General features: G+C 42.4%; 1 protein-coding gene across 1 annotated transcript in view; it reads right to left on the bottom strand.

Annotated features, from left to right (window-relative positions):
* Positions 1–647: 647 nt before the first annotated feature.
* LOC124803224 overlaps positions 648–21,685 on the bottom strand; it is a 176,851-nt gene continuing 155,813 nt past the window's right edge. The window contains exon 6 of the mRNA XM_047264404.1: positions 648–772. Within this exon, the coding sequence (XP_047120360.1) occupies positions 648–772 (125 nt within the window). The remainder of the gene's footprint in view (positions 773–21,685) is intronic.

The raw sequence follows: 21,685 nt of genomic DNA, 5'->3' as shown, positions 1-21,685 counted from the left end.
TTTACTTAATCTGCATTCCTCCATGCATACAAATAATGCAGCGAGAAACACAGTCCAGCTATAAACGTCAACAAGGAAGACACTCGCTGTACTAGGCACAAAGGGTGATGTCATAGCAATGAGGTTCCAAGCGCAAATTGGTTGAATAGGTACTGCCAGCCATCTAAATAGTTGCGGCAGCAGGCATTCGTGGTATGGAACTGCCAGGGGCGTGAACCAGCAGGAGCACATGATTGGGTCCACCAGACCCCGCACACCCACTGTCAGCATCTAACGGAAAAAAATTCGATTAGTATCCTTGATACGCCTTGGGGTGGTACCGATGCGTGGTACCATTTCGCTCCCCCCCCCCCCCCCCCCAACTTCCTCATCGTCGTCATGTAGTGTAGATGAGTGAATGCCAAAGAGGGAGAAGGCTAGAAGGCTGGATGAAGTAGCTGGAACAGAGGCCTATGCTGAGCTCCTGCCTACACCCCAGGTACTCCCTGATCTCATCCCTCATCCAGAAACACTAGCCAAAATTCATCAAAGTGCGCGCACCTACATCCAGAAGCAGAGTAGCAGACGAAGGCAGAGGCATCTCGATGACTGCAGAAACACTTGAAGTGGCTAGTTGGCAGCTACCCCTAGAAGGGCCCATCCACAGATTACTGTGGAAGGGCGTCGTCCTCCATAGGCTCGAGGATCAGCAGCGACGGCTCGTGGTCTGCGGGAGCCATACACAGCAGTGGCTGCTGCGCCCAGGCAGGTATGGAATCTAAAAGTAGAAAGCCTGTGGCGGGATAACGCAGTTCCCTTTTGCGAATTTTATTCTGATGGTGTCTTAGCAATTCCCTCAGTTCCTGCAGTAAAGAGGGAGAATGTGTGAGATGGTGCATCGCTCCCAGGACCTCCATCCACCATACAATCTGTTAAAGACCAAATCGTTAGTATAATATTTTGACTCTGTAGGTAGAGTGGGCAGGTGCCGCAATTGAAGCAAGTGTGGCTCCATCCGTGTAACAACTTCACTGGCGATGGTTCTTTGTGTGGGTGGGAGCATTAGGAAGAAAGGATTGCCAAGAGAGCTTGATCTGATGTTGCTTAAATGTTCGTACAAAGCGTTCAGCTACGCCATTAGGTAGAGGGTGGAACAGTTCACTCGTGATGTGGCTGATGCCAGGGCGGTGGAAAACTGTTCAAACTTGGTGAAATCCCTGAGCTAGCAGGATAGAGTGGATGAGGTTATATTTGTGGAAAGGGGCCAAAATAAGTTACTGTCAGTTGCACTCGACATATAAACTTTATTTATTAAAACACACAATCACACAAGCAAGAATCATAACTCTCAAGGTTTTAACGAAAGACCTCTGATTCAGTTTAAATCGGCTGAAGGCCACATCGAAAATCCAAGGCACAAGGCCTAAGCAAGGAACTGAGGTTCTGGACTTCTTCTGGAGGTTCAGAGAGAAAAAATTTTTTATCTTCAATATAAATAAGCTGAAAGCCTTAGCTTAAATTTCTCCTATAGAACTCTGCTGAAGGCCACACATTAATCAAGAACAGTGTTACAGCTTCAGGCCAAGACAAAGATTTCAATGTTTAGTTTAGGCTGAAAACTCGGTTGAAGGCCGCATATCAACAAAAAAATGTAATGGCTTAAGGCCTAGGAAAAAGAGCTTTCAATTTGAAAAGGCTGAAGACCTTATCTTAAAGTATCTTATGACTTCAGGGTAAGACAAGGATTTTAAATTTTTAATTTAAGAGAGATTAAAACTCGGCTGAAGGCCACACACCGTTCAAAAAAAATTTTACAGCTTAAGGCCTACAGGAAAGGGCTTCTAAATTTCAACTAAAATAGGCTAAATGCTTTATCCTAAAATGCTTCACATAAAACTCGGCTGAAGGCCACGTACTAAACCCAAACAATCCCATGGCTTAATGCCCAGGCAAAGAAATTTCCAATTTTTAATTTAAGCTGGAAAACTCGGCTGAAAGCCACATACAAACTAGAAAATATTTCTTACGGCTTAAGGCCTAGACCCAAGGAATTTTAAATTTTAACTCTGAGAGGCTGAAACTCGGCTGAAGGCCACATACCAAACAAGAAACATTTTTTTCTTTTTACGGCTTAAGGCCTAAGAAGAAAAGCCTAGCAATTTTAATAAGCTAAAACCCAGCTGAAGGCCACACAGAGTACTTAAGACTAAAAGGATAGCGCTACGTAAAACACAAGGAGCGGCACTCAGAAGGTTCCAAGGGTCAGCCTGGGAAGTAACACTAACGCACGTTTAGGTGAGACAGGCAGCCAGACCGACAACCTCTTAAGGTGGGTAGGACGTCAAACTGGCTGACTTGGAGCAGGAGATGCACCACAGGATATTTTAATTTCCACTGTCTATACTTTCACAAATAAATTCATAAAACTTTGTCAGCATGACCAGGAAGGGTTCAGCATTCACGCTCATAGCAGTGGAAGTTCAAAAATACAACAAAAAATATTTTTCACATGTGAAATATCATCATTTTTTTCACTTACTATTGCCTGCATTCGTTGCTATAGGTACACTTTTCTTCATAAGTAAGGGAGATTCATCGATGAATTTTGCACAGCATACAAACCATACTTATAGGTGTATGAAACTCTAGAATTTTCCAAATCTATTAAAAACTGTGCTAAAAACTGAGATAATTAACCATAAAATTTGAGTTTTTTCTAAACATGAAGTTTAAAATGTAACAGCTCATTCATTTTTTCGTTAATTAAATAAATTCTAGAGTTTCATACACCTGTAAGTATTGTTTGTATGCTGTGCAAAATTCATCGAACAATCTCTATTACTTGTGAAGGAAAGTGTACCTATAGCAACAAATGCAGCCAGTAGTAAGTGAAAAAATGATGAAATTTCACACGTAAAAAAATGTTCTTTGTTATACTTTTGAACTTACATAGCTATGAGTTTGAATTCTGAATCCTTCCTGGTCGTGTTGACAAAGTTTTATGAATTTATTTGTAAAAGTATAGACAGTGGAAATTAAAATGTGTGGTGCCTCTCCTGCTCCAAGTCGGCCCGTTTGACGTCCTACCCCCCTTAATCGGAAGGCAACACAACCGACAGCCAGCCGACAAACCAACCAAGAAGATCAATTCTGCTCCACCCGACCAGCAAAACGACAACAAGATGTCAGTAGCACAACGTTCTGGATACTGGTGCCCAATCCATCCAAGTCAGAATAAACGCCAAAAACTACCAACAACACCTCAGCTGTCGAGCTACACGCCGTGCTGGACAGCATCAACAAGACAAAGAAAATACACTGCCGAAAACTGCATCAACGCCCAGTGCAAGTAACCGGAATGTCAACGGCCACAAGGCAGAAGATACCGCTGGTACACTTCAATAATGAAGGAATGAATTAAATTAAGCTAAACACCACACAGGAAGACGGCTGCAATTCTAGCCGACTTCAATGCACATGCTTTATTGCTGGCAGGAATCTCCCAGAAAGTAACAACCAGGATCAAACGATGAGATGTGATAGCAGCTGAGGCTTGATAGTAGGTTAAGTGAGCACTCAATTTTTTGTGTCCAGGATCGGTGGGCGACGAACTTCGTAACCCTCGCTGAAGCGCCTCACAACCCCAACCGCGCGTGCACGCCGCCAGGGGCTCCAGCCAGACTAAGCGCCACGGAGACTTCCTCGCTGCTCTCCCCCAACCGACCGACTACCCAAACACCCGGAAACGGTCAAAGGATCAAATACTCGTCGGCGATTAGATGGCCGTTCGAACGACCAACCAACGGTCGTTCCAGCTCCACTCTTCTTCAGTCGGACAGTACATGTGTGTCACCAGCGGTCGGCACCTCACTGGTGCTCTGTGCCCGATGATCCTTCGTCTCCAACTGCTGCTCCGTGCCCGACTGCACTGCTGGTCTGTCTCCAACTGACTTCCCGACACACGACGACCCGGAAATACTATCGGTCGCTCCAGAAATGGTACGACAGTGCACTATCGATACGCGCTGCTGCTACCACTCACGGGCAAGTAAGGCAGGAAGTTAGTGATTCCAGTAAATGGAATAAGAAAACGTGGCGGCAGTACCGTAATCGAAGATGACAAGCAATAAGTGGCATGAACACGAGCCGTCCACGGCTCACTTGGTGGTAACAAACTGAGGTCCGTTGTCAGTCACGCTCGAGGCAAAAAATCGAGGACAAGGCCTGGATTGTGGCACAAGCTGTATCAGAGTGCATGGGAAACAGGAAGGGAAATTTGCTGCAAGTTTCTACAACGATGGCCAACTTGTATTTCAGTAAAGACCCGTGAAATCCAAGTGCTAAGGTTGCTAGGGTGCTTGAGGTTTACGCCATGCAAAGAATTGCTGATGTGGGGCTGACTGGTGATTAGCACAGACTTGGCACTGAAAGGTCACCTGTTCAATTTGCGCATCCAGACTGTACCAAGTTGCAATTATGTCACTCCATCTGCTTGATGCAAATGACCGTTGTGTAACAAACGAAGCACTTCAGGCTGGAGAGTCTGGGAACCACAAGTGACTGCTCATTATTGTTTCGACGCAAAATCACACCTTGCTGAACTACAAGTGTGTGCCGATGGGCAAAATATCGGCTAACCACAGAGCTACGAATGTTTCGGGCAGAATACGTCCAATCAGTGTGGATGTTGTGTAACAGTGTCAGCAAATCAGGATCTGCTGCTAGGGCTTGGACACTTTTCCCGTGATTAAGTGGAAAGCTATGCAAAGCATCTGTGTCTTGTGCATCAATTTAGTAACACAAAGCAGAGGACTCAGCCAGTGTTGAATCTGCGCCAAGAGGGAGGCGAGAAAGTGCATCTGCATCGCCAAAATTAGAAGTGTGCCTTTACAAAGTCTCATATTGGTAACTTGACAAAAGAAAGGCCCACCGTTGCAGCCTCTGTGCTATGCGAGTTAGGGCTAACTGAGAAGGGATAAACAAAGATTGTAGAGGTTTGTGTTCAGTCACCAAGTAAACTTTTCTGTCAGATAGGTACTGGTGAAACTTACTGAGACAATAGACAATGGCGAGAGCCTCCTATTCAAATTGCGAATAATTTTGTTTACTTTCGTTCAGCGACTTCGAAGCAAAGGCAGTCTGTCAGTCAAAAGCATCAAATTTATGTGAAAAACGGCACCGACGACGTAAGAGGAAGCATACACAGCCAAGACCACAGGTCACAGGTTTGGGTGGACTACAATAAACAGGGCATTTATGACTAAACTAAGCACCATTCAGCTTCTGGAAAGTAGACCGACACTCTTGCGACCAAATAAAAGCAACATTCTTCCTGAGCAAGTGGTGCAAGAGAGCCGTTAGGAGTTAAGAATAGATCGGATGTAATATGTGAGCTTTCCCTTCTCTATTACAGACTGCAGTTCCCGCACATTGCGGTGAGGAGGAAGCTCACGGATAGCAAGCAGATGTGACTGCAGTGGATGAACATCCTGCTATTAATGACATGTCCTAAGTACTCACGTTAAATCCGAAAAAACGGCCACTTGTCTCTGTTACATTTGAAATCAGCTACAGACAACATTTGAAACACAGTGCGAAGATCTACATCTACATCTACGTGATTACTCTGCAATTCACATTTAAGTGCTTGGCAGAGGGTTCATCGAACCACAATCATAATTTCTCTCTACCAGTCCACTCCCGAACAGCGCACGGGAAAAACGAACACCTAAACCTTTCTGTTCGAGCTCTGATTTCTCTTATTTTATTTTGATGATCATTCCTACTTATGTAGGTTGGGCTCAACAAAATATTTTCGCATTCGGAAGAGAAAGTTGGTGACTGAAATTTCGTAAATAGATCTTGCTGCGACGAAAAACGTCTTTGCTTTAATGGCTTCCATCCCAACTGCCACACTCTCCCCCCTATTACGTGATAATACAAAACGAGCTGCCTTTTTTGCACCCTTTCGATGACCTCCGTCAATCCCACCTGGTAAGGATCCCACACCGCGCAGCAATATTCTAACAGAGGACGAACGAGTGTAGTGTAAGCTGTCTCTTTAGTGTCCTGCCAATGAAACGCAACCTTTGGCTCGCCTTCCTCACAATATTATCTATGTGGTCTTTCCAACTGAAGTTGTTCGTAATTTTAACACCCAGGTACTTAGTTGAATTGACAGCCTTGAGAATTGTACTATTTATCGAGTAATCGAATTCCAACGGATTTCTTTTGGAACTCAAGTGGATCACCTCACACTTTTCGTTATTTAGCGTCAACTGCGACTTGCCACACCATACATCAATCTTTTCTAAATCGCTTTGCAACTGATACTGGTCTTCGGATGATCTTACTAGACGGTAAATTACAGCATCATCTGCGAACAACCTAAGAGAACTGCTCAGATTGTCACCCAGGTCATTTATATAGATCAGGAACAGCAGAGGTCCCAGGACGCTTCCCTGGGGAACACCTGATATCACTTCAGTTTTACTCGATGATTTGCCGTCTATTACTATGAACTGCGACCTTCCTGACAGGAAATCACGAATCCAGTCGCACAACTGAGACGATACCCCATAGGCCCGCAGCTTGATTAGAAGTCGCTTGTGAGGAACGGTGTCAAAAGCTTTCCGGAAATCCAGAAATACGGAATCAGCTTGAGATCCCTTGTCGATAGCGGCCATTACTTCGTGCGAATAAAGAGCTAGCTGCGTTGCACAAGAACGATGTTTTCTGAGACCATGCTGATTACGTATCAATAGATCGTTCCCTTCGAGGTGATTCATAATGTTTGAATACAGTATATGCTCCAAAACCCTACTGCAAACAGACGTCAATGATATAGGTCTGTAGTTCGATGGATTACTCCTACTACCCTTCTTAAACACTGGTGCGACTTGCGCAATTTTCCAATCTGCAGGTACAGATCTATCGGTGAGCGAGCGGTTGTATACGATTGCTAAGTAGGGAGCTAATGTATCAGCGTAATCTGAAAGGAACCTAATCGGTATACAATCTGGACCTGAAGACTTGCCCGTATCAAGCGATTTGAGTTGCTTCGCAACCCCGGAGGTATCTACTTCTAAGAAACTCATGCTAGCAGCTGTTCGTGTTTCAAATTCTGGAATATTCCATTCGTCTTCCCTGGTGAAGGAATTTCGGAAAACTGCGTTCAATAACTCCGCTTTAGCGGCACAGTCTCGGTAACAATACCATCGGCACTGCGCAGCGAAGGTATTGACTGCGTCTTGCCGCTTGTGTACGACCAGAATTTCTTGGGATTTTCTACCAAATTGCGAGACAATGTTTCGTTGTGGAACCTATTAAAGGCATCTCGCATTGAAGTCCGTGCCAAATTTCGGGCGTCTGTAAATTTTAGCCAATCTTCGGGATTTCGCGTTCTTCTGAACTTGGCATGCTTTTTCCGTTGCCTCTGCAACAGCGTTCTGACCTGTTTTGTGTACCATGGGGGATCAGTTCCATCTCTTACCAATTTATGAGGTATGAATCTCTCAATTGCTGTTGCTACTATATCTTTCAATTTGAGCCACATCTCGTCTACATTTGCATAGTCAGTTCGGAAGGAATGGAGATTGTCTCTTAGGAAGGCTTCTAGTGACACTTTATCCGCTTTTTTAAATAAAATTATTTTGCGTTTGTTTCTGGTGGATTTGGAAGAAACGGTATTGAGCCTAGCTACAACGACCTTGTGATTACTAATCCCTGTATCAGTCATGATGCTCTCTATTAGCTCTGTATTGTTTTTTGGCTAAGAGGTCAAGTGTGTTTTCGCAACCATTTACGATGCGCGTGGGTTCGTGGACTAACTGCTCGAAATAATTTTCGGAGAAAACATTTAGGACAATCTCGGAAGATGTTTTCTGCCTACCACCGGTTTTGAACAAGTATTTTTGCCAACATATGGAGGGAAGGTTGACGTCCCCACCAACTATCACGTTCTTAATGTTTTCTCAGGGGTGCGACCTTAGACGACAAAATCATCTAAATAATTTGAGAAAAAATGAATTTCTGCAGTCAGCTGCTCAAGAAAGCGCTGAAATATAGCGGATGTGGAAGCATTACCTAATGATAGATCTCAAAAATTTGAACAGGATGTTAATTTAAGACTTGTTGTGAGTGCTCATACAGAGGTAGTTGCAAGGTAAGCGTCACGACAGTCAGTTTTTGCACCCAAATTATCAATCAGTTCTTCCGACTGTGGCAAGGGAAGACTGTCAATGACTGTTTGACGATTCACTGTTTCCTTAAAATTGGAGCACAACCGGAGTCATAGAATAACAAGAGGGGATGCGCACTGACTTTAATAAAGGGTGCTACGACTCCATTGTCTCTCAAAGCAGTAAGTTAATCAATGTCCTGTTCTCGAACACCCTGAGGGTCTCTACGAACTCTAATAAAACGTGGCTGTGTATTGTCTTTCATTGTGACATAGACAACAAAGTTATTGGCATTGCCTAAACATTCCGGAAACAAATCTTGAAATTCTACACATAACTTAGCAACACTCTCCCGAGGAGCAAAGGAAGACACAGGAAGTACATTGCCATGACTGCTAACCCAAGCAAGTCAAAAGAGTCTACACAGAATATGTTCGCACTGTCTCAGAAGGAAGGCAATGTAAATGTCACTGTCTTCGTCAAATTTCGGAAAGTGTCAGGAAGGCTACAAGTGCCTGAGACAGGCATGTCTTGTCCGTTATACAACGTGAGCGTATGGCGTGATGTGCACAACTTAGGTTTGCCAGGCAATTCGTAAGTGCTTTTGTTGAGCAAAGTCACTGAAGTTCCAGTGCCAGATTTCAAATGGACTGAACGTCCAGCAATAGTAAGAGACACAAAAAGTTTGTTGTCTTCACGTAGCACTGCTGATGAGGTGGGAGCCTTTGCTGAACAGTTATTGCACTGTCTGTCGTTCTGCACTAACGACACTGTGGGGTTGGGAAAACACACTACACACTGTCTGTGACTTTGATTTGCGTGAAGGAGTAGCAGAAGTGGATGTCATACATTTCTGTAAGCACAGAGACTGCATATGACCCCGTTTGCCGCAGTAAAAGCAAGTCGCTTGACGCGAGGGGCAAGATCGGCGATCTTGTATCGTAATACAGCGAGGGCACGACTTCAACCCTTGTGCTGGACGTGTCACAAGCTTACGTGAGCTGTCGTGATAGTCTATAATCTGCAGTTTCTGTTTCAGAGAAGGGTCTGGGTATTTAATAATTTGTTCCCGAATCCGAGAATCAGCTGCATTGTGCGTGATAGCATAACAAATCGCGTCACTGCAATATTTGACACAGTCATATTTTAATCTACACTGTCTTGTAAAGTCTTGAAATTCAGTCACCTACTGACGGTATGTCTGTCCTTGTTGCTTACCTAGAGAATTGTAATGGCAGCCGCCACTTGTACTCTGTCCTCATAACACTTTGTAAGCGCCTGCATTAGGTCCTCTTATGATAACGGTTCAGGATGGAACGTGGGAAATAATTTGGTGCACAATCTGTTACGAGTCACCCCACCGTGAACAAGAAATAAGAATGTTTGTCACTACCTTGCATGTAACGTGCTGAGATGTGTACAACGAAATGTGCGAGGTACTCTGTTCAGTCTTCTTTCGCCTCACGATGTGGCAGCACATGCACAGGTCGTGCGGGCAGTGGCACTGCCCCTTAACTCCGGTGTCTTGTGTGAAGTCATCTGCACCGTCATGAAGTGATTCATCACTTCAAGAAGTTGGGCCATTTGTTCACTCTGAAAATGAATAAACTGAGTTAGATCAATTGCAGGCGGCTTAATAGCCATACTTTACGAAGCAATACACAAAGACAAAAAGGTGGAAGCAAAAATAGCACAGAGAGAGAAAAAAGTAGCGCAAAAGCAGCAACTGCAGAACCTAGAAGGTAAAGAAGACAAAGAAGGGAAACACCGAGGAACATGAAACAAGCAACCGAAAGAAAATAAAATAGAAGACAGTAAAGGAAGAAACAAGAAGATTACTACCGCTTGTAGCTACCAGTAGTCGTTACCAGGTTTGTTGTGCACGACTTTTTACACAACTGTAAGGGGAGGGGACTACAGAGTGGTGCAACAACTGTCGTAGTAGGAAAGCTGGACAGGGGCAGAAACAACTAGTGAACAAGATAACACACAACAGTAGAAGATTTGCTTAACTTCTACTTCTCCAAGTGTACGACTGCAGCATGAAACAGAGTCCAGCTATCAGTGTCAGCAAGGCAAAGACTCGCTGTAGTAAGCACAAACGATGGTGTCGCAGTGATGAGGCTCCAAGTGGAAGTGGGTTGAATCGCTGCCGCTGGCCGTCCTATATCGCAGCGGCAGAGGGCGCTCATGGTAGGGAGCTGCTGGAGTCATGGCTCTTCATGTGTGCACCATTGGGTCCGCAAGACCGCATGTGACCGCTATTGCCTAACTCATTCCTAGCACATAAAATAATTCCACAAAAGCGAGCAGTAAAAATATCTAGTGTTCGCCCATGGTAGTCATGCAGGTACCCTTTCAAGGACTTGGGAATTTTAACTGCACCTGAACAATACATATTTTCACTACTGAAATTCGTCACAAAAAATCCATCGCAATTTGAAAAGATTGGTGATATGCTAGCTCACAAAATTATAGGAGAAAAGTGCTTTTACTATCCATTATTAAAGCTGTCAATGGCTCACGAAGGAGTTGGTACGCAACAATGAAAATTTTTTATCATTTGCCCAATATCATGCAGCTTCTGGCAGGTCGCAAAGCAAGTTTTAAATCTAACTTGAAATCTTTCTCGTGGACAATTCTTTTCGTTCCATGTACAAATTTATTTTTAAAAACCGATAAAAAAAATGGTTCAAATGGCTCTGAGCACTATGCGACTTAACTTCTGAGGTCATCAATCGCCTAGAACTTAGAACTAATTAAACCTAACTAACCTAAGGACATCACACACATCCATGCCCGAGGCAGGATTCGAACCTGCGACCGTAGCGGTCACGCGGTTCCAGACTGAAGCGCCTTTAACCGCACGGCCACACCGGCCGGCTTAAAAACCGATAGCCCATAATAAATAAATAAATATGTAAACACTGAGTTTTAAATGTAGTGGGACGTGCAAGACTGCAATGTAACGTGCTCAGTAATGTTACTAAGTAAATGTTTATCACAGTTTAGCCTGTCTTCGAGAAATGAAGATAACTTCTGCTTGTTTTTAGTAATTTAGAACTAAAATGTGTTTAGAATATGCTGCAATATTGTAAAAGTGATTGTTTATTGTCCAGTAACAATAAGGTGAGCTAATTTTTTCGACGTAACACTGAGACTATATTCAGCAGCGACCTATACTTCGATATTCACAAAAGAGAGGAGAGTGAAGAAGAATAGGAGGAATGTGATCACAAAGATTTCCGGTAGGGAAACACCACAGAACAACTAAACCTGTGTCATGTTCCTACCTGAGATGTGACCAAAAACCAGAAAAATCGTATCAGCTCTCGGTTGCCTGTATGTATGGTTTCCACATTTACGCAGTGCTCCAAATGCAAAATATGTCTTTGTTTCAAAATAAAAAGGACATTCCTTTTATAATTTCATTAAAAATAACAGAATGGACCAAAATGTAAATGCGTTCGGCCACCAAGTGCAAGTCTTATTTCAGTCGACGCCACATTGGGCGACTTGTGGGCCGCTGATGAGGATGAAATGATGATGAGAACAACACAACACCAAGTCCACGAGCGGAGAAAATCTCCAACCCGACCGGGAATCGAAGCCGGGCCGGCTTGCATGGGAGGCGGGCACGTTACCACCCAGCTAACTAAGTTACCCATGTCGTCCCAGAACTGCTTTTTTGCACTTTCATAAGAGTACATGAATGCATGATGTCTGTTCTTTCGGACCTTCTGTGGAATCCGCAGCTGTTATACATGATATGTAATTTGAAGGTGGGGGGAGAGAATGGGAGGGGACTACTGATATCAGCTGCATTGGAACTTAATTAGCAACGACGAGTAAAAATGTGTGCCGGACCGTGACTCGAACCCGGAGTCTCCTACTTACTACATAAAAAAACATATGAAAAAATCAATCTCTTGTTCCACTGATCTGCTCATTAAGTAATCGGTCATGGAAACTCCGTCTATGTACGAAAATTTCTGGATCTTCCAAAATATCCAAGTAAACACATTTATTCTCATATGTAAAGGTCTGTAAATTGTTGTCGATGTCACAAGGCTGATGACTGCACTGCCGTAAATGAGATGCTAGTACACTACCACAGCTAGAATAACCGTTGTTGCCTATATCGTGCTCTGAACTCCCAACCTGTCCCATGTAAAACTTGTCACAAGCTCCACATTTATATACTCCTCCCCTCCCCCAACTGCAAAACTTATTAACATGTTGCTCTATACTATGTAGGAGGAGCTTCCATAATTTGGTAATAACATTAAAGCCTACCTACAAGTTATGCTTTTGAAACTCATTACTAATCTTCAGAGAGGATGGGCCAACGTACGTCATAGCATCACATCTAACTTCTTCGTTCTTTGCCCTGGTTCCTTCGTGATTCTGTGACAGAGTTTTTTGACCCACTTACCTAATATCCTAATGGTGCAGTGGTTAACGAAACTGCCTAATAAGCCAGAGGTCTCGGATTCGAGACCCGGGCCGGCACACATTTTCGTTCGTAAAGTCACGATGAAGTTGACATCGATAGTCCTTTCCCTTTCCTTTCCTTTCTGCTCCCGTCACCTTTACTTTACATATAAATCCATAAAAAATAGTAAAATGGACCACATTCGTAGGGAGTGCAAAAAGTGAGTAGCCTATGTCGTCCCACGTTAAAGTCATTGCTCAATAAGTCAATAAGTGAGGCACAGTGCCAGAAGAGAGTACCCATTTTGGTTGTCCTGCATTTCTGATGCTGTTCCGAAAAAGTGCGTTACGCTGTGCAAGTGAATCGGTGTGGAAACTGGAAATGTACTCCAAAGCTAAGTAAGCGGGACAGTACTATTCTTGTGTGCAAAGGGTCTAAATTACACACAGATTCACCTTGAAGTTCTGGGCGTATAAGGACCAAATGCAATGTCGTATCCACCTGTACTGAAACAGTGCCAGCAATTTGACCAAGACAAGACAAACTTGGGTGATTTTGGACGGAAAGGAAGACCATCGACATGGATTTCAGACGTCAATGTCCAAACAGTCAAGGAACTGATTCGCAGCAATCGCTCATTTTCCGACTCCGAAGACGTCCATACGATTCTCGAATAGCGGAATGACCGAGGAGCGATTTCTATCGTTGTGGAATTCAACGCCTGGTAAAACGCTCTGCTGACTGAAGTGGCCAAGCGGCTCTAGGCGCTTCAGTCCGGAACCGCGCTGCTGCTATGGTCGCAGGTTCGAATCCTGCCTCGAGCATGGATATGTGTGATGTCCTTAGGTTAGTTAGGTTTAAGCAGTTCTAAGTCCAGGGTACTGATGACCTCAGATGTTAAGTTCCATAGTGCTCAGAGCCATTTGAACCATTTTTTGTAAAACGCTCCAACTGTTGTTTATAGAGACTTGGTGACTATTTTCGAAAAAGTTTCGTGTGTCTCTGGCACACTGAAGTGCCGCGCACTTGTTCTGAAACAATAACATTTAACATACTTTTTAAAGGCCCCTCACAAAAAAATTTTCTGATTGTATTTTCGGATATAATAATAAAATAGCATTTGCTGTATTTGGGTAAACATGTTCAAGTATTTCAGCTGCCAGTTTACAATTAAAAGCCATAAAACAAATTCCTGAAAACGTGTCATTACTAGGATAAAAATCCTATTTGATTGCTGATGGAGTATATTTGCTACATGACCTAACAATATTTTTGTAATTTAGTATTTTGGTCATATTTTGTACCAGAAAAATGCATTGACCTCCAATATAAACCTTTCATTCATAAATTCTAGGCTCGGGACAGAGGAGTTTAATTAACGTCCTAAAAACACAGAATCTGCGCAATACACTGGTGTTTCCTTCACATGTTAACAATTTGAATACCGATGCACTTTACAAAAATATGCCATTGTAAAAATAAAAATAATTAGACAAAAATGCAATGTATTTTTCCTGTCCTAGGATGGGACTATAGGGAATATCACAGTTTCCTGTCGGTTTCAGAGGTTATCTACTAGCTGTATGTTTTCATATTCGTGCCTTTCCTTTTTCAAGAAATAAGCTGTAAAATATTTTTAGAAACTGTAGCTGCTGACATCAGGCCGCTAATTTATAGTATTAGCAGCAGTTTTTTGTACAAAAGTATTTCAAGTTGTTGTAACTGGCCTATTTCTCGATACTATATAGAATTTGTTAACGTATATGTGTTCTGCTATCGTGGATTTTTCGTGGTGGCTCACGAAAAAGTATTAGTATACTCTTTGTGAAGTGCCCGGGAAGTTTTTCGATCTTCTTCTTATGTAAGAAGTTCATCCACTGTTGAACTGGAATTTGTTTGCATGACCATGATATGTTACGGGGGTGTTCGTGTGTACTGTGTGGCAAGTTCTTTACATGTTATTTTTTTAAATATCTCTCTACTCGGTTGGTTGATTTGAAGGAGGTAACCAAACAGCGAGGTCATGGGTCCCATCGGATTAGGCAAGGATGGTGAAGGAAGTCGCGCGTGGCAGCGATTTAGGGACATCACGGAAAATCTGAATCTGGTTGGCCGGACGCGGGTTTGAAACGTCGTCCTCCCGAATGCGAGTCCAGTGTGGTAACCACTGTGTCACCCGCTCGGTAATATCTCTCTATCTTACAACAATATACAATAGGCAAAGAATAACTATAAACAAAGAAGTTGTATTTTTCGTATTCTATGACATAAGTACTGTTAAGATGATAGTTTCCTGTATAGGTCAGATGACAGGTGGAAGCGTTTTATGCATATAACGCGATTATTACGTTATGTGTATGAAAATTGACCTCCAGAGCTCGAAACCTAGCACTAAAGTCCATTAGATATGGCGAGAGATGTAGCCCGTACATTCAACTCCACTAAAGTTTAGAATCGAACAGAATCAGATGATCATAGCATCAATGCCTGAGGATAAATCTGACTTAAAGGACAATGGACATCTTTTAACTTAATACTTTAGTTTCATGAGTTTTTAGATGCTTGAGCTGCTTTGTAGTAGAAATAATTGTTTTTGACCGAATGAAAATGTTTTTTCTCTTCATCGTTCTTAGAAATTATTTGCAGACGATAGTGTTATTTACAGAGATGAGGAACCACAAGAAATCCTTTTGAAACTTATTATGATTCGCAGAAAATCAATGATTTCTTTATAGCAATATCAAACTATCAAAAGCAACATTTTTTACAGAGAAACTTGTATTTAAACGGTGACTAATGTTTTAAGTCATTAGTTTCACTTTTTTTTATTTTGTTTGTTTTTACATCACACGTAATCAAGAAATAAAGTTCGTACATCAATCTTTCAAGGAAGTATTATTTATAATGATTATCTTGGCGCCACCTACAGTGGCGGAAGATGTAGCCCGTATTTTCAATAGTATTAAAGTTTTGAATCGAACAGAATTAGTTGAACATAGCATCAATGCCTAAGTCTAATTCTGATTTAAAGGACAATGGGCATCTTTTAACTTAATACTTTAGTTTCATGAGTTTTTAGGTAGACACCGTTCAGAATAGTAGAAGTAGTTACACAAGAAAAACTGTTTTGTCTCGAAAATTTCCACATTACACACAAGACATTAAATATCCATTAACAGGTTGTTCAAAATACGTGTACCCAAAGTACATCAAATGGTTCAAATGACTCTGTGCACTATGGGACTTAACATCTGAGGTCATCAGTCCCCGAGAACTTAAAACTACTTAAACCTAACTAACCTAAAGACGTTACACACATCCATGCCCAAGGCAGGATTCGAACCTGCGACCGTAGCGGTCGCGCGGTTCCAGACTGTAGCGCCGAGAACCGCTCGGCCACTCCGGCCGGCCCAAAGTACATCCATCCTGTACTAAGCTTAACCTGTGAATTCGTTGTAGAATAGAATTATCGTTATGAATACAGGACATTAATATATAGAAATCTTGTGAAAATGTTATCAAGAAATCTAGATTTAAAAGAAGTCACCGCAAATTGTTGAAGAACTCACATTACTAGAATCAAGTAGCCAAGACGATTCACCGACATTTTCGGATGCGTTTTTCTCGACCTCTGCAATCGGATATACGATTATAAGTTCTCTCAATAGGATGAGCGTGCTCTATACGAAAAATCATCTAGTCGAAGAGCAGATACATATGGTGTACAAGTCAAGATTTTATAAAACTACCTGTTAGATTAAAACTATGTGCCGGACCGAGACTCGAACTCGGGATATTTGCCTTTCGCAACCAGTTTCTCTAGCAACTGAGCTACCCAAACATGACTCACGACCCCTCCTCATATGTCCACCCCTACTTTCCACATTTCACAGAAGTCTTCCTTCAGGTGCTTGAATAGCTCAGCTGGTGCTTGGGTACCTAAGTCGGTAGAGCCTTTGCCCATGAAAGACAAAGGTCCCCAGTTCGAGTCTCGACCCCGTACAGCGCTTTTTTCTGCCAGGTAATTTCACGATTAGCCGGCATGGTAGCTGAGCCTGTTCGGTCAGAGGCCTGCCTGCCTTCTGTAGTTACAAAACACTGAGTGACGTATTCAGCGATGAAGCTGAAGAGTTGTCCTATGACGTCCGCCCAGATCTAATAGCGAGAGCAATGCGAACAAACTGAAGAAAAATTTTAAAAAATAAAGTTGGTAGAGCAATTGCCCGTGAAAGTCGAAGGTCCCGAGTTCGAGACTCGGTCCAACACACAGTTTTCATCTGCCAAAAGATTCATGTCAGCTCACACTACGCTTTAGAGTGAAAATTTCATTCAAGGTTTTTATAGGTTGGATCCGCTCTACAGGGTCAGTGGTGAATGACCCATCGTAATTAGAGAAAGATGAGCAATGTTACTCTTAAAAAGGAGCAATAGAAAATGTTAACGTGGTCTCAGAAAATTTCTACAGCACCGATAGTAAAGTCCCAGGATTAATTTCTCTCTCTCTCTCTCTCTTTCTCTCTCGCTCTGTATCTCTCTCTCTCTCCCTCCCTCCCTCCCTCTCTCTCTCTCTCTCTCTCTCTCTCTCTCTCTCTCTCTCTCTCTCTCTCTTTGTTTTCGAGTCACTAGTTTTCTGGTTTGACATGGCCCGACATGTATGCTATTGTCAACCTCTTCATCTTAGAGGAGCTGCTGTGTCCAACGTCCTCAAATATTTGATGGATATATTCCAGTGTCTTTCTCCCTCCATATCTCCATCAAGTATCATGAAAGTTGGTGTCTTAACATCTGTCCTGTTGTCCCATCCCTTCTTCTCGTCAGTTTGTCCACTCGTTCTTTCCCTCACCGATTCTGCGTAGAACCTTTTCATATTCTTTATAGCAACTTGGATGTATAAGCTGTTAATTTATGTGCTAGTTTCCGCAGTTACCTCCGCTTACTATCTTCGGGATTGTGTGTATGATATTGATGTTAAGGTCTAATTGTATGTCTTCGTACTCATAGATTCTAAAAAGAACTTGGGCAGTCGTCTTGTTGTCATTTTCCCTAATGATTTTAGACGTTCTAGATGAATTTTATCTATGTTACCCGCGTTATTTTATCGCAAGTCTTCCAAGTGCTAAATTCTCGATCCCCCTGTCTTCCATATGGGCCCCAGACTCCTATTTCGCCTTCTATCACGTCATCAGACAGGTCCTATCCTTCATAAATGCCTTCAGTGAACTCTTTCTACCTACCCACTCTCCTCTGCGTTTAATAGTGGAATTCCTCTTGCACTGTTAATTTCGATGCCTTCGCTTTTAATTTATCTGAAATATGCCACTCTCTGCCTTCCCCTACAGTTTTTATCATTTACAGCTCCCTCTAGTACCGCGGAAGCTATTTCTTAACATATGTTCTGTCATCCGATTTCTACTTCTTGTCAGTGTTTTCCATATGTTCCGTTCTTCGCTGATTCCGCAAAGAAATTCTTCATTCGTTATCTTAGCAGTCTATCTAATTTTCAACATTCTGCTGTAGAACGTCCTCAAACTCTTCGATTCTCTGCGTTTCCAGTTTCCCAAAGTCCATGATTCACAACCATACAATGCTGTGTTCCAGACGTACATTCTCAGAAATTTCTTACTCAAATTAAGGCCTATATTTAATACTAGTGGATTTGCTTTGTGACGAATATCCATTTTCCCTGTTGGTCTGCTCTTATTTCCTCTTTCCTTTGTCTATCATGGGTTATTTTGCTTCGAAGGTGGCAGAATTCCTTAACTTCGTTTACTTCGTGATCCCCAATTTTGATGTTAAGTTTCTCGATGCTCTCATTACTGTTACTCATCGTTACTTTCGGCTTTCTTCGGTTTTCTCTCCGTCCACAGCATGTGATCATTCAGTTCAACAAGTCATGCTGTTCTTTGTCACTTTCACTGGTGACAACAATGTCATTAGTTAATCCCATCACAGACTTCCTTTTAACACCACTCTTGAACATTCCTCTTATTACCGTGATTGCTAAATTATTTCAGGAGAATTCCCTAACATAGGGCCATAGCCGAATATCTGTACCATCCTTGTCAAACTAGTCTTGTAAGTATTTAAATGCCTATATATATTTACTCTGTTTATTTTTGTTCTTAAACTGTAATATCACGACATGTCCATCATCCTTGTAAAACAGACCATCAGATGAATAAAATTACTAATACTACTACCCAGTAAATAATAACTATGATGTTCTCTACTCGTTTAATTTGTCTGTGTACGGTTTATTATCAAAGCTTTCATGGGTGTTACTCAAAAAGTACCAGTCACTACCTAGATGCTGTTATTCATTGGGCTTTGACCATTTCCAATAGATGTGGGTATTTTCATAAGCAAGCTTGATATGACATCATACCACAAAATAATATGCTGCTGCTTTCTTATGGCTATTTCATCTTACTCAAGGAACGAAGGAAGCATCTTTTCGATGTCGAGGTAGTTAGTCGGAACGTCAGCAGGAAACAAGTTGCGAATAAGAAGGCAGGAGAACCAATAGCCTCGTTAAGGGAATATTCCGCCTTACGTGAATGAAGGTTAAATGGTTCAAATGGCTCTGAGCACTATGGGACTTAACATCTGACGTCATCAGTCCCCTAGAACTTAGAACTACTTAAACCTAACTAACCTAAGGACATCACACACATCCATGCCCGAGGCAGAATTCGAACCTGCGATCGTAGCGGTCGCGCGGTTCCGGACTGAAGCGCCTAGAACCGCTCGGCCACAAGGGCCGGAGTGAATGAAGGAAAAGATGGAAAACCTAAATCAGGCTATGTGGGCGAAGACTTGAAACCTGTTCATCAACAGTGTGACGTCAGTGACTTGGATCCTGACTACAGTGGAACTAGTCTTGATACGACATAAAAGTTTTCTGGGTTTGGTACCGTGTCATAATGTAAAAACTACTGCTGCTATAGAAAAACCAACGTTTCGACCACGATTGCAGCGGCCTTCTTTTGGGTCTAATGGTGCGTTCTAGCTATGCAGTGTCCTTTATATTTTGTTGTTAATGTTCACTGCGCATACCATTACGTCATAATTTTAAAAAGGTAGATAGTTTCATTGGTCACTTAAGGAAGAAGGAGAGGGAACTTTATTTTAAGAGGTTATTGCGGTGGAGGGAGGACGTGACCTCTGTTATCCATTGGCTCTTGTGTTATGTACCATGATTGGTGGTCCCCGTCGAATGAGAACGGCGGCAGTTACTCGCCGGTAGTGCTCGGGCCTCGTGTTGTCAGTGCGGTCTGTTGGGCTCTGATTGCTGGCAGCCAAGATGGCGCACGCCTGAGTCTATCCTCCCTGTTCATGCTGTTAGGCTGTTTAAGTATTTCGATGGCCTCTCTGATTTTGCGTTTCGTCATAATTGGCTGCTTGGCCAACACTCAGGCTTCACTGAATTTTATTTCTTTTCCGCAGTCATGGTGATGTTCTGCCACTGCGGATTTGTTGTGTTGCCCTAGACGAATATAACGCTCGTGCTCCCGAAAGCGCGTTGCTATTGGCCTACCAGTCTCGCCGATATATGCCTCTCCACATTCGCATTCCACCTTGTAAACGCCTGCAGTGTGTAATGCATCCACCTTGTCCTTGGTGGAGCCTAGCACGCCCTGGATCCTACGACCACTATAGAAGACCGGCTGCACCCCAACGCGGCGAAGGTGTTTGCCTATTATGTCAGTAACGTTCTTCACATAGGGTAAGAGCATTGTTGGCTGCAGTTTGTCTATTTCCTGCTTATCTTTCTTGCTTGTGTTCGTCGACAAGGCTGTGTTTATCGACTTATGGCTGTAGCCATTGGCTAGAAAAGTTGTGCGTAACCTTTTAAGCTCAGGTGAGCATCACTTAGGCGCTGCGCACGGATTGCTAAGGAGCGGATGACAGAGTTCTTCTGCGCTGGGTGGTGGTAGGATTTGGCGTGCACATACCTGTCAGCATGTGTAGGCTTACGATATTCCAGAATATTTAACTGAAGCTCTTGGAACCGTTTATGGACATATTTTCCCCTTTTCTGAAGTGACTTTTGACTGGTTCAATGCGGGCGGCCACTATCACTTCGTGTACCAATCTGTGTGAATGTAGAAATAAATGTACTTTAGTTCTATTCCACAGTTTCATACAATATTTTATTTCTTTTTATTTATTTGTTTAACCTGATCTTGTTAAGGCCATCAGGCCCTCTCTCAGATGGGACCAGTGTTTCACACACACAGTAACTTTTTACGTCATAGTTTCCTAAAAAATAACAATTTTAATACGACAGAAATGATATGAGCGTCTGCAGTGGCAGTGTGAGTAAATAATACTGACCATGAACTAATAAAGTTAATACGGTCAGTACTTTTAGTACTGCAACTACTGCCGCTATTAGTGATAACGGTAATAGTAATGATAGTATCGGATATAAAAAGAATTTACAGTTGTGCAAAATTGATTTTTTCTGATATAGTGAGTTCTGGGGAAAGGGAATTTAAGCAGACTGCACCAGCTATGAATAACTGGAAAACAGGAAGACATGATTGGAAAGAAAACCTTCAAGGGTGACGAATGCGTACAGGGACAATGGTAACCCTTATTGTTGCTTTAGTAACTACGTCATTAAATATCTCCTGAAGTTGGAAATGATATACGATTCTCTGCGGGAAGTTATTCCAGAGTCAGGTCCCTGCAACTGAAAAGGATTTCGAGAAACTGGCTTAACTATAGAGTGGGACAGAAAGGATTTTGTTCTGATTCGAGAAGGTGTTTCTGCCATTTTGTTCAGATAAGAGTGTTAAGGTCAAATAGAGATATGAGGGACAGTGTTCGTTCAACTCGTCAAAACGAGATAAAGTTTTGCGGGTACAAAAGTACGTAATAGGAATTAATTGTTTTGCGATTTAGAGGTCGTTCATTTTGACAGCATTGTGTATACTCAGCAGTGCTTCACAGTGTATTTATTCCTTAATGACGCCAACAGCTCAATTCCCGATACGCCAGCCATTAGAAAAGTTTTCTTAAGGAATTAAAATCATTCACTTTGGCCTAGACAGGTTTATATTATTTATATATTTCTCTTTATTAA

This window comes from Schistocerca piceifrons, chromosome 6 (assembly GCF_021461385.2).
Source record: "Schistocerca piceifrons isolate TAMUIC-IGC-003096 chromosome 6, iqSchPice1.1, whole genome shotgun sequence".
NCBI lineage: Eukaryota > Metazoa > Arthropoda > Insecta > Orthoptera > Acrididae > Schistocerca > Schistocerca piceifrons.
This window is presented reverse-complemented; position numbering and strand designations above follow the sequence as displayed.